Consider the following 14,079-nt stretch of genomic DNA (forward strand, 5'->3'; position numbering starts at 1 on the left):
AGTCACATGTTCATTCCCAATTTTCCTCAGTCATTGGAGAAAGCCATTAGCTAGATTCCAGACAGCACATTTCCATGACAGTCCACTCAGTGTAGATGGGCTTCTCCCATAATCCACTGTCAACCAAGTGTGTCTTGATGAACCACTTAATTTGAACAGTCCCTCCAATATGTGCTAGCTAGCTACCTTGTGAGTGTTACGCTGTTATGCTTATAAGAAGCATACAGCATCTTTTGCAGGGGAAAAGGCAATACGCTGCATTTCTTGAAGAGAGAACAATTCGCATATGTGTTCAGTCACACACCACATATACAAACACTGTCCCACCAGTTGATGTTACAGTTACCAGTCCAGAGTCCAGATCAACCTAGTGGCCAGCTAGATTGATCATGGGTAGGAGGAGCTGGGTTCCATTGATCATGACACGATGCTGGCAAGGCACCTTGTTCATAGAGTGATTTTCCTTCATTGGGACCAATGAGTTTTGCACCATCATGCTGTAATCAGTTATTGTTTGACGAGTGCTTGTTTTCTTAAATTGTCCTTCTCATCCTTTATCTTGTTCTTTCATCTAGTTCCTCAGGGAGTTCTCCCATGCTGGTTTAGATCCCAGTTATCTTGTTCCCACTGATAGGTGCCTGTCTCATCTTTAGAATCATCAGTCTGCCCTCCTCTGACATTTCAGTAGGGGTGTGTTGCAGCCTCCTGGCACCCTTGCGTCTTTCTTCAGTTCCTCCCTCATACATATGGTTCCGCGATGACCTTCACACTTATCTCTTAACACACACATTCCTCTTTCACACACAGACCAGATTTAATTTACACACAACATTTTGAACAGGAACATCAAATTGCAATGCAAAAGAAAACAGCCATGGCATTCTTTTACTTATTTTAAAATGCTAAACTTGCAACAAATTGGTGACCCTCAAAGGTCTGTTACTGTCCTGAAATCAGTCCAGACACAGATTCTGGCTGATGTCTCTCTACCCATTGGCCCATTATCCATTCCTTTCTGTTACTCAAAAAGGGTGGCTGGCAGGATGTGCTCAGATCATACACCAATACACTTAATGCATGGTACATAATTATTTGTTATCCTTCATTCCAAATTATATAAAATACCAAAATAAAAACATAAAACTACAACATTTGGGGAAAGAGTTTGGGGGAGTTTAATTCCTGATTTTTATTTGACCTCTCTCCAGCACTTGTTTTGGTTTGGCCTTCCCCTTTCCATCCCTGACTGAGGTTTCTGTCTCTATCACAGCAGGTGATGCAATGGTGTATGAGAAAGAGGAGCAGAATTCTCAGCAGGGAAATGTTGAGCAAGTGGCTAAACACAGAGAATTATCGCAAAGATCGAAAAGGAATGTGTCCAAGAGTCATGAACAGGGAAATTCATGTGAGATTCAGCACAGACCAGAGAGAGAGCAGGGAAACCAGCCAGGGGAGAAAGTGGCTAAATTAATTTCACAAGAAGGAATTCAGAAGGACCTCAAGGAAGCTACAACACACCAGGAAATCCTTATGGGAAAGAGCAAAAATACATGCACTGAGTGTGGGAAAAACTTGCGTGACTATTCAGCCCGTAAAGAGCATCATAGAATCCACACAGGTGAGAAACCCTATGAATGCAGTGAGTGTGGGAAAACCTTCAAGCGCAGCTCACATCTTATTTCCCATCAGAGAATCCACACAAGGATGGATGCAGTGAGTGTGGAAAAACTTTCAGTCGCAGCTCATACCTTATTACCCATCAGAGAATCCACACAGGGGAGAGGCCCTATGAATGCAGTGAGTGTGGGAAAAATTTCACTCACAGATTCAGCCTTATTTATCATCAGAGAATCCACATGAGGGAGAGGCCCTTTAAATGCCATGAGTGTGGAAAATGCTTCATTAACACCTCAACTCTTTCTAAACATCAGAGAATCCACACAGGGGAGAAGCCCTATGAATGCAGTGAGTGTGGGAAAATTTTCACTCACAGATCAGGCCTTTCTGAACATCAGAGAATCCACACAGGGGAGAGGCCCTATGAATGCAGTGAGTGTGGGAAAACTTTCAATCAGAGCTCAAACCTTATTACTCATCAGAGAATCCACACAGGAGAGCGACCCTATGAATGCAGTGAGTGTGGGAAAACCTTCGCTTGGCACTCAGCCCATGTTAGTCATCAGAGAATCTGCCAGGGAGCTCAACACCATAAAAACCTCCAGGGCAGGCCTGCACAACTCGTAAAGCGGTGAGGGCCATATTACTCCAAAGAAAACAGCTGAGGGCTGAACTCACCCCGCGCCCAGTGCTGACAGAACACCACCCCACCAAAACACACACACACCTAGTGCTGCCTGCACTGTGGAAACAAACCCTCCTTTCCCAGCGCCACCTCACTGAAACAGCTGTGGGCCAAAAAGGAAGATTGGGAGGGTACTTTATTAAGAATTGTTCAGTTAAAGCAAACAGTTTTTCAAATTATTTTATTTTTTTTATGAATCATGGACAAATGAAAAACACCTATTTCATTGAAAGAAAACTTTGTACTTTTCATAATTACCTTGCAAATTTAATGAGAGATAGTACATCTCTTTTGGGCAACAAGCTTGTTGTATTCAGGGGTCATATTTGAAGTGGATATTTTCATAATGTCTTCCAAATGGTCGTCAGTCAGAGAAGAACATTGCTTGTTTTTATTCATGTTCTTGGTGGAAAATGTTTGTTCCCATATGTAAGTGTTTCCAAAAATGCTGAATGTTTTCAGTGCAACTTCAATAAGATTCTTGTATTTTTCATCATCCAGACTTTTGTAGAAGTCCCACAGGCTGCTTTCTCTGTGCTTATTTCAGTAAACTGCCGAACATTGAAGTTCAATAACCTCCAACTGCAAATCTAGTGGCACCTCCTCTGGATCCACAGAAAAGGGATCTTCAATCAGCTTCAACTGGATGTCATCGTCTTTAGACAAAGTAAGTCTTCTGTCAAATTCAATCAAAAGATTGATGTGCTTTGCCTATTTTTCTCCTAACTCAGCGTGTTTGTGCTGAGGGATACACTGTGCACAAGTGGGAAAGTGACACATTTCATCTTTTGACAGCTGACTTCTGAAAAGTTTCAGTTTCATTTCGAAAGCTTTCACTGCTGCACACATTTGAAATATAAGTTGTTTTCCTCTGAAGTTGAACGTTGAGATCATTCAGGTGTGCTGTAATATCACAAAAGAAAAAGAGATCTTGATTCCAGGACTCATTTTCAAGCTCTGGGAATTGTATTGGCCCATTTTCTACGGATTTTACTACCTCCTCTTTCAAGGGAATGAAACGGCAGAGCACTTTTCCTCGACTCAACCACCTCACTTCCGTATGGTACATCAAGTGACTGCACTCAGTGTTTACCCCTTCAAGAAGGGCTCGAAATGTCCCATGTTTTAGTCCTCTAGAACGGATGTAGTTTAACATGGAAACTACCACTGACATTACATGCTCAGATTTTAAGACTTTGCTACACAAAACCTGCTGATGTAAATGCAGTGATGTTTGGTTATTTGTCTCCCAATAAATTCTTCAAGAAGAGTAACTGTTCCAACATTTTTTCCACACATAGCTGGGGCACTATCAGTACAAATGGCCACCAAGCTTGTGAAATCTAATCCCCATTTATCATTCATGCACTTTATGACTTCACTGGAGATTTCTTTTCCGGTTTTGTGACCTGTCATGGAGCACATGCCGGCAAGTTTTTCCGTAATTTCAAAGTTTTTATCAATACCTCTAATAAAAATGAGAAGTTGGGTGGTGTCTTTTATATCTCTGCATTCATCCATAGCTAGGGAGTAAAAGCAGAATTTACTGACTCTCTGCTTTAACTGATCACTTAGATTGGTAGAAATGTCAGCTATTCTTCTCTGTACAGTCATGCTTGATAGACTAACATTCTCAAATGTTCCCTTCTTTTCTGGACATAACTCAGATACAGCAATCAACATACACTTTTTTAAAAACTCGCCTTCTGTGAAGCATTTCCCAGCAGCAGCAATTTCCTTAGGAATTTGGAAGCTTACTTTAGTAACTGTATCATTCTCAGTATGTATGTATTTATTCGTCCATTCAGTGTTGAAAACGCTGTGCTCTGATTCTTTCTTTCTTTTCACTCATGGTAGCCATTATGAAGCTCAAGATTTTGTTGAATAAATTCACGCACAAGGGAAACACTCACAGTCACACACAAAGAGAAGAGATCTCTCACAGTGCATGGCACACTAGCAAGGCACTGATGGTATGTGGAAGCCTGTAGAGGGAGAAAGAAACAGCGCGCATAGGGTGACCAGATCACAGAGGTAAAATAGGACTCACCCCCTCCCCGCTCGGCCCCACAATCACACCCCTCTTCACCCTTTAGTCCCCCGCTGACTTGCTGCGTTCCTTCTAGTCAGTCCCCCACCCACTGCTCACCTCTTTTCACATCCTTCCTCCCCTGCCAGAAACCCCCATGCCTGTCCCTAGAATCCCTGCTGCCTCACTGCTTGCCTCTTTGCCCACCCACCCGGCTCTGACTCACCGCTCACCTCGACTGGCCCTCAAAGTATAAAGCCTCATTCAAAGATCCAGGGATCCCTATATTACTGCTCACAGCAGTCAGTCAATGCAATTGTAGATAAATCTCTGCATTATGCATTTTTTTATAACTTGTATTTCACTTTGTATTGAACCTTTGTAGTATGCTACAGCGGGCCCCTAAAGTAGTATAATTAAGGTAAAAGAAAAATGTCTTTTTGCTAGAAGTAGAATAAGTTCTTCCCCCCTCTTGGTAATCAGTTGCCCTGTTGAGTGAATGAGGTGTGAATGAGGAAGGTGTGGAAGGCAGCACTTCCAGACAGCTGCAACCCTTGGAGAGGGGCTGGGAGCCAGACCAAGGATTCATATTACAACTAAGGCAGAAATAGTCAACAGCAAGGATGATTTACCACAGGAACAAGCTACCAAGGAAAATGATGGATTCGCCATCTCCTGATGTCATTTAATGAAGACTAGATGCCTTTCTAGAATGTGTATGCCCCAGAAATAGCTCTTGTGTCATACAGGAGGCCTGTGATATGCAGGGGGTCAGATTAGATGCTCTAATGGTCTCTTCTGGCCATAAAGACGACTAATTTCTGACATACTGAGTGTAGCATTGGGAGCAGAGTCTGATGTTTTCCTGTCTAGCCGGCTTGCTGCCTAGAACGAACGCTTCTTGAGTGGAGTGATCCACAGGGAGTAGCTCAAACCTCCAAAGGGCCTGGCCAGGGGCAGGACATTAGAACAGCAAGGGAGGGGTGTGGCAGTGACATCACAAAGGCCTTTTGCAGGACCTCAGACTATTGGTCAAAGGTGGTGGGAGGGTGATGACCTCACAGAGAGATGCTGACATCAGCCAGGCAGGACAGGGTTGAGGGGACAGAGAAACCTCAGAGACCCCTGTGGCTTTGCTTCAGCAAGTCTCCTTCTCCAGGTCTCTGTTTGAGGACTGAGAGAGTATTCGTGAGCGCCAGAAGGAACCTCTTTCGAGTTTTCCCCTTCCCTTTTCCTGATTTTACTAGAAAACAATCGTCCCTGTTTAGAAGGTAAGAGCCTCTTCGAGGTTTGAAACTGTTCAGTCTGATCCATCAGGTGACAGTTGAATTCTAGGCATGGAAAACACAAGCTTAAAGAGGCCGAATTTTATTCTGCACCTGAGATTTTTTCCCATAGAATCACTGGGGACATTAGGGTTTGTCCTTTTTGTTTCACCTTTTCCTCCATCCATCCCTCTCTCTTTGTCTCTTACTTCTTTTGTCCTTTCTCCTATTCCCCTCCCAACACCAAGAGGGGTGTGTGTGTGTGTGTGTGTTGCGGAGGAATGCTCGGCAGCTCCCACTGTGGGAGGTCCACCGAAAAATGTGGGACTGAAATAGTGCTTTGGCAGTGATCCCCACCAGTGACCTGGGCCATCCTTTGGGCTCTCTGGTGAGAACCCTCAGCCTCCCATCCTCAGTCCCTACCCTGATTGGCTGAGCAGGGGGTTATTGAGAGGGAGGAGACTCAGTTCCTTGTTGTTCTCTTTTAAGACCAAGTAAATAAGTCATAACCACTTATATGTTTGATGAATTTTGCTGCTTCTCTGCATTAATTGTCTCTGAGCAGTTCATGATTCTCTCTAACATTGCAGTTCTCCTCAAATACTTTCTGAATAATTACTGTGCACTGTTGTTGATCTGGAGCTTATGTGAGAGCACTTTATTCAGGTCATTCAGTGTATGAAATTCAAGATCCGATGGTTAGTTTGAAAATCAGGGCTCTTGGGTCCTATTTCCAACTCTGCCAGTGACTGGCTCTGTGACCTAAGACAAGTCAATTCTCCTTTGTCAGCCTTAGCTTCTCCCTCTTTCAAGTAGGGATAATAATGATCCGCTCCTACCTACCTCAACACACTGATCCCTCCCCAACACACACACTGTCTCTCCCCACACACGAACAGTCACTACCCCGCCATGCTCACAGCAGTTGTAAAGCAGCTGGCAATCTAGTAGGATGCCCATGGAATGATGGGATAGAGAAACCTGCATCATGTGATGCTGTAAAGGCCCATGAGGCATTGCAAATCCTTCCCAAATCACCCTGCGGCCAGTTGCACAGTGGGATAGCTACCCACAGTGCACTGCTCTCTGTGACAATCCGAGAACTGTTAGTGTGGATGTGCTGTGGTGACACAAGGGGCATAGGGTGGACATTCAATAGCTGTTTAATTAAAGCACTTTAACTGAAGGAGGAGTGTCAGGGGGTTGGTGGCTCCTTTCTTTCCTCACCCTGGAGTAAACTCAGCTTTTTATTCCATCCTTGATGTTTCATGGAATAACAACAGACGACTGAAGAAAGACTTGGACTGGGTGGGTCTCAGGGGAGGGGCAGAAGTTCGAGCAGTGGGCAGGGCAGGTCTCAGGGGAGGGGGCAGAGAGGTGGGGGCAGTGGGCAGAGGAGGTCTCAGGGGAGGGGCAGAGAGGTGAGAGAAGTGGCAGGGTGGGTCTCTTGGGCACAGACGTGCGAGTGGTGGGCAGGGTGGGTCTCAGGGGAGGGGCAAAGAGGTGGGGGCAGGGGGCAGGGCAGGTTTCGGGGGAAGGGGCAGAGGTGGGGGCAGTGGACAGGGTTGGTCTGAGGGGAGGGGCAGAGAGGTCTGAGCATTGGGCAGTGTGGTTCTTGGGAGGGGCAGAGCGGTGGGCAGGGTGAGTCTCAAGGAGGGGCACAGATGTGCAAGTAGTGGGCAGGGTGGGTCTCGGGAGGGGCAGGGAGGTGTGGATTGTGGGCAGAGTGGGTTGCAGGGACGGGTCAGAGAGGTGTGGATGGTGGCTGGCGGGCAGACTGATAGACTCACAGACTCATAGACTTTAGGGTCAGAAGGGACCAACATGATCATCTAGTCTGACCTCCTGCACAAAGCAGGCCACAGAACCCTACCCATCCACTTTTATAACAAACCCCTAACCTATGTCCGAGTTATTGAAGTCTTCAAATTGTGGTTTGAAGACCTCGAGCTGCAGAGAATCCACCAGCAAGTGACCCATGCCCCACACTGCAGAGGAAGGCGAAAAACCTCCAGGGCCTCTGCCAGTCTGCCCTGGAGGAAAATTCCTTCCCGACCCCAAATATGGCGATCAGCTAAATCCTGAGCATGTGGGCAAGACTCACCAGCCAGCACTCAGAAAAGAATTCTCTGCAGTAGCTCAGATCCCATCCCATCCAACATCCCATCACAGACCACTGGGCATACTTATCTGCTGATAATCAAAGATCAGTTGCCAAAATTAAGCTATCCCATCATACCATCCCTTCCATAAACTTATCAAGCTTAGTCTTAAAGCCAGATATGTCTTTTGCCCCCACTGCTCCCCTTGGAAGGCTGTTCCAGAACTTCACTCCTCCAATGGTTAGAAACCTTCGTCTAATTTCAAGTCTAAACTTCCTAGTGTCCAGTTTATACCCATTTGTTCTTGTGTCTACATTGGTACTAAGCTTAAATAATTCCTCTCCCTCCCTAATATTAATCCCTCTGATATATTTATAAAGAGCAAGCATATCCCCCTTCAGCCTTCTTTTGGCTAGGCTAAATAAGCCAAGCTCTTTGAGTCTCCTTTCATAAGGCAGGTTTTCCATTCCTCGGATCATCCTAGTAGCCCGTCTCTGAACCTGTTCCAGTTTGAATTCATCCTTCTTAAACATGGGAGACCAGAACTGCACACAGTATTCCAGATGAGGTCTCACCAGTGCCTTATATAACGGTACTAACACCTCCTGATCTTTGCTGGAAGTACCTCGCCTGATGCATCCTAAAACCGTATTAGCTTTTTTAACAGCCATATCACATTGGCGGCTCATAGTCATCCTGTGATCAACCAATACTCCAAGGTCCTTCTCCTCCTCTGTTGCTTCCAACTGATGTGTCCCCAATGTATAACTAAAATTCTTATTATTAATCCCTAAGTGCATGACCTTGCACTTTTCATTATTAAATTTCATCCTATTACTATGACTCCAGTTTACAAGGTCATCCAGATCTTCCTGTATGATATCCCGGTCCTTCTCTGTGTTAGCAAGACCTCCCAGCTTCGTGTCATCCGCAAACTTTATTAGCACATTCCCGCTTTTTGTGCCAAGGTCAGTAATAAAAAGGTTAAATAAGATTGGTCCCAAAACCGATCCTTGAGGAACTCCATTAGTAACCTCCTTCCAGCCTGACAGTTCACCCTTCAGTACGACCCATTGGAGTCTCCCCTTTAGTCAGTTCCTTATCCACCTTTCAATTCTCATATTGATCCCCATCTTTTCCAATTTAACTAATAATTCCCCATGTGGAACCGTATCAAATGCCTTACTGAAATCGAGGTAAATTAGATCTACTGCATTTCCTTTGTCTAAATAATCTGTCACCTTCTCAAAGGAGATCAGGTTGGTTTGGCACGATCTACCTTGTGGTAGGGGGTGGAGAGGCATGAGCAGCAGGGAGAAAGGCCTTGGGGTAGGGGGTGGAGAGATGCCAGGAGGCCTTGGGGGAGGAGAGGAGCGAGCGAAAGATGGACCAGCAGGCCTCAGCCAAAGAGCAGGGGTGGGAAGTGACCAAACAGGAGCAAGGGGGGAGCACAAGTGGGGCCTCAGAGAGAGGAGAAAGGGTGGAGGGGGGCAGTGCCATGGTCTGGGCACCAATGCCCTCCCACTTCTAGAGAGCTTCCAGCACTCCTGCCCAGCCTCCCAAATGCAAGAGTCATGGGCCACTTGTTCTCTGGGTCTTCACTAACCAAGCCCCTCCCCAAGCTATGTGGATGGGAGTAGCCTTCCTGTTGACACAGCGCTATCTACACCAGGGTTAGGTTGACATAACTGCATTGCTTAGGGAGGTAAATATTTTTACTCATCCTGAGTAATGTAGTTACACTGATCTAATTTTGCAGTGTAGCCCTATCCAAAGAACCTTGGGAGTAAACCTTCACCTGCTCCTCTGCTTTACAGAATCCAAACACAAGCAAAGCCTGTCAGGCCCAGATGGAGGTTGGCAAAGAGCCAGGTGTATGCAGACATGAGCCCTTCAGCAACTGTCGGCGCCATGGCTTAGCTGGCTAAAACCACTGTTTTGTAAACAGGAGATCCTGGTTCAAGTTCCAGTGGTACCTTACTGAGTTGCTTTTGGGGCACCTGCTACAGGCTGCTGTCAGAGGACAAGATTCAGAGCTAGATGGATCTTTGGTCTAGCCCAGTGTGGTTTTTCTTATGGTTTAAATTACACTCACAGGCACTGATAATAGAGTTACTGAAAGTTTGGGGGTTAGGAGCTGGTAGGTCAGTAGTCCAGTCCACTCACAGACGCCCCCCTCCCTCTGGGACAGGGGCAAGTCTGAGTTCTCACGCAAATGCTCATTGTGGCTGCCAGAATCTGTGGGCAGCTTGTTTAGTTTACGCCGAGGTTTGAGTCCTGCTTTGTGCATCATGTGTGAGAATGAAAATCCTACACCGCCCTTGGAAATAACAAAAGCAGCAGGACGTGTTCTTGTCCCTGCACCAAAACAGACAGACCAATGGAGAAATGCCATGAGTCCAGGGTAATACTTCCCTGCGGTTTTACCATTTCCACTTGCTAAACTCGCTCCCAACCTTCTGGGCTCCTAGAGCAGGGTACAGAGCCTGAGCCCAGACGCGTACACTGCAACTTTACTCCAGGCCAAGCTGCATGATCCTGATTAATATGACACGGGCCAGCCGAGGGTGTTCATTGCACTGGAGACGTAGCCTAATGTTATGTCTACATGTGATTAAAACACCAAGGGCACTTGTCTCAAAGCCTGGGTCAGCTGACTCAGGCTTATAGGGTTTGGGCTGCAAGACTATAAAATTACAGTGCAGACATATGGGCTTGAGTCCAGCCTCTGAGACCCCATGAGGGGTGAGGGTTTCTGAACCCAGGCTTCAGCGTGAACACAAATATCTGCACCACGGTTTTTAGCCTCTCAGCTTTAGCTCCATGAGCCAATATCAGATGACCAAGGCCAGCCCTGCTGCCATCTTTATCCCAGGAGAGATGGACTCTAAGGATACGTCTCCATTGCAATGCAAGCCCAATGTAAGCAGGTGTGGCACGATGTGCTCAAAGCAGCACCCTGCAAGTCCCATATTCACACTGTCATGTAATGATGACATGGTTTCTACAAAGTCTGCCTTGTGAGGTATCATTTCAAAAGTCTTGATCTGTTGAACATTAATATCTTGTTGGGTTGTATGTGCTAGCATTGGTTGGGAAGTTATGAAGTTTTGCTCTGTGTGCGTTACTGAAATATGTTATGAGGTTGGGAAATGCCCATCACCAGCCTTTCAGGTGTGAAAATGGAGAAGCCAGACTCGCTGCTGGCCCATTGAAGGTGTCCACGCTCCCAAGGACTATCCCAGGAACCGTGTACAATGCAGGCTTCTCTGAGATAGCACAGTGACAATGGACACTGCTTGACTCACATGGTAGTAAAGGAGCTTCCTAACAAGTTGGAAGAAACTATGAAAGAAGGGAAGAGACATCATGACTTGGCCTCTCTCCCCCACAACTCAGCATCTGGAAACACACCTGGAGGACAAAGACTGAACTGAACTGACTCAGAAATCAGAAGAGAATAATAATAATACATTCAGACTAAAGTCCCCAACCAGACTAGTATTGGTTTTTCAGCAGAAAATTTTCAGTTTGGGGAATTTTATTTTCTCAGTCAGACCTTGCTAAGGGAAGCAGGGATAAAATGTTGGAGTTGCCTCCTTCAGAACAGCTTGGCCTAGACGCTAGCTCTGGTTCACTGTTGTGGCCTTGTTCAGGATGGGAGTATTTTAATTATTTGGGAAGGTCCCATGGTGTTTGGGGGAGATTATGAGGTTGTTACCTTTTGAGATAAAAACTAAGAAATATAGGACTAGAGAATTTTTTTAGAAATCTGGGATTTAGACATTTTATTTAAAGCAAGGGGGGCTGGAGTTTCTGATACGGCTTTTGTTTGCAAGAAGCAACATTGTTTGATCTGTCATTGTGCCAAAGGGGAGATGGTTTTCTATAAAGGAGTGGTGAAGACTAAATGCATCTGATGAGGATGGGATTTGAGCCCATGCGTGCAGAGCACAATGGATTAGCAGTCCATCACCTTAACCACTCAGTCACCTCATCTGAGCTGTCAGGAAGAGGGACAGGAGGAGCAATCTAAGACCAGCAGAGATAGGGACAATATAGAGTTTTTAAATACTAAGCGGAAGCAGGGGCTGAATGAGCTCCCCCATCACATCTAGTGAGGAGCTGGGGGAAAGACTTCAGGAACAGACCGTGTTTGCATAGACACACCTACTCTGCCTAGGTATGCAGCATGGTGGGTCCACTTTCCCAAAATGACCAGTTTTGGATGGTGGTGGGTTACAAATCACTTTAGGATTGAGTAGAATGAAATGTTATCATCTTTCCTGCATGAGTGAGGGGCAGCAGAACATACCTAGTCCATCCTGATGGAGGGGTAGGTGGGTGAGGAATAGCTTTTATTGGACTGCAGAGAAGTGATTGAGAACGTCACCCTAAACCAGTGATCCCTAAACATTTCACACTGTGCCCTCTTATAGATGGCTGTGGCCCCTCGGAAGCCACGGTCGAGATCTGGGGCTGGGAGTGGGGCTGTTGCTTGCTGGGGAGAGGGGTGCAGACAAGGGTAAGGGGGTCGAGGCCTAGCTGGAAGCCAGAGGCCCAGGCTGAGGGTGGAGTTGGGAAAGAGCTGGGACATAGTGGGCTGAGTGGTGCTACCTCAATGGGGGCTGGCTCAGGCCCTGAGTTGCCCCCATGAATTTTCCTCTGTGTCCCCCTAGAAGTCATGCCCCATATTTTGGGGACCACTGAACCCTACTCACTAATCGGGCTAGTGATGCCAAAGCCCATGGAAAGGGAGAACAAGTTTGAGACCCCCAGCACTGGAACCATGTGAAGGGGCTGCAGGAGAGGGGCATTGGCTGGTGGCACAGGGAGTTAAGGACAAAGGGGGCACAGTAGGGGGCAAGAGTTAGGGACTGAAGGAGGTGCAAGGTTTGGGAGTGCAGGAGCTAGCGGTAAAGGGGAATTGGGGATCGTCCAGGGGCAATGGGAAAGTGCCAAAGTACAAGCTTTGCCCAGGGCACCATTTCCCCAAATGCTGATCTGAGCAAACAATTGGAAATGACAATTCAGTGAGAACAGAACCATAGTATGGAAAAGCCCCTTTGTTAAGTGGTTGTTGCTGAGTGCTTAGGGAGATGAGTTAGAAAGCAACAGGCATCTTTCTGTGGAGCTTTAATTCTTGCCTGCTGGGCAAGGCTGGCATGTGGTGTCTCCATAGCTGTACTTTCAGTGTCTGATCACTCAGGGACCAAGTCTAGACATATTCAGAGGCTCTATGCCAGGGTTTCTCAAACTTCCTTTCACTACAACCCCCTTCTGCCCCAAAAAAACTTACTACGTGGCCCTGGAAAGAGGGATCAAGCCCCTCCAATTAGTTAAACAAAAGTGAAAAGGTACAGTGACTAAAGTGAAATCCCTGCAAGCTGCATGGGTGCTTTTTAAAGACACCATAAAAGAGGCCCAACTTCAATGTACACCCCAAATTAAGAAACACAGTAAAAGAACTAAAAAAGAGCCACCGTGGCTTAACAACCGTGTAAAAGAAGCAGTGAGAGAGAAAAAGACTTCCTTTAAAAAGTGAAAGTCAAATACTAGTGAGGCAATAGAAGGGAGCATAAGCACTGCCAAATTAAGTGCAAGAGTGTAATAAGAAAAGCCAAAGAGGAGTTTGAAGAATGGCTAGCCAAAAACTCCAAAGGTAATAACAAAATATTTTTTAAGTACATCAGAAGCAGGAAGCCTGCTAAACAACCAGTGGGGCCCCTTGATGATCGAGATACAAATGAAGCGCTTAAAGACGATAAAGTCATTGCAGAGAAACTAAATGGATTCTTTGCTTCAGTCTTCACGGCTGAGGATATTAGGGAGATTCCCAAACCTAAGCTGGCTTTTGTAGGTTATAAATCTGAGGAACTGTCACAGATTGAAGTGTCACTAAAGGAGGTTTTGGAATTAATTGATAAACTCAACATTAACAAGTCACCGGGACCAGATGGCATTCACTAAAAAGTTCTGAAAGAACTCAAATGTGAAGTTGCGGAACTAAGGTTTGTAACCTGTCCTTTAAATTGGCTTCGGTGCCCAATGACTGGAAGTTAGCTAATGTAACGCCAATATTTAAAAAGGGCTCTAGAGGTGATCCCGGCAGTTACACACCGATAAGTCTAACGTCGGTACCGGGCAAATTAGTCAAAACAATAGTTAAGAATAAAATTGTCAGACACAGAGAAAAACATAAACTGTTGAGCAATAGTCAACATGGTTTCTGTAAAGGGAAATCATGTCTTACTAATCTATTAGAGTTCTTTGAAGGTGTCATAACCTTAGTTCCAGATTTGGACCTTAGCGTCCAAAATATGGGGGTTAGCATGAAAACCTCCAAGCTTAGTTACCAGCTTGGACCTGGTACTTGCTGCC

General features: G+C 45.8%; 1 protein-coding gene and 1 non-coding gene across 2 annotated transcripts; one reads left to right on the forward strand and one right to left on the reverse strand.

Moving 5' to 3' along the window:
• Positions 1-1,530: 1,530 nt before the first annotated feature.
• LOC127034494 (putative zinc finger protein 286B) lies at positions 1,531-2,372 on the forward strand. Its single transcript, XM_050923375.1, has 2 exons — positions 1,531-1,618; positions 1,750-2,372. Exons 1-2 carry the CDS (start codon positions 1,531-1,533, stop codon positions 2,250-2,252), a joined length of 591 nt encoding a protein of 196 aa, XP_050779332.1. The 3' UTR covers positions 2,253-2,372.
• A 9,243-nt stretch (positions 2,373-11,615) lies between these two features.
• Positions 11,616-11,697, reverse strand: TRNAS-GCU (transfer RNA serine (anticodon GCU)). The gene has a single exon. It is a non-coding gene; the product is annotated as a tRNA-Ser (tRNA).
• Between the last annotated feature and the right edge of the window lie 2,382 nt (positions 11,698-14,079).

This window comes from Gopherus flavomarginatus, chromosome 14, assembly GCF_025201925.1.
Source record: "Gopherus flavomarginatus isolate rGopFla2 chromosome 14, rGopFla2.mat.asm, whole genome shotgun sequence".
Taxonomy (NCBI): Eukaryota; Metazoa; Chordata; order Testudines; family Testudinidae; genus Gopherus; species Gopherus flavomarginatus.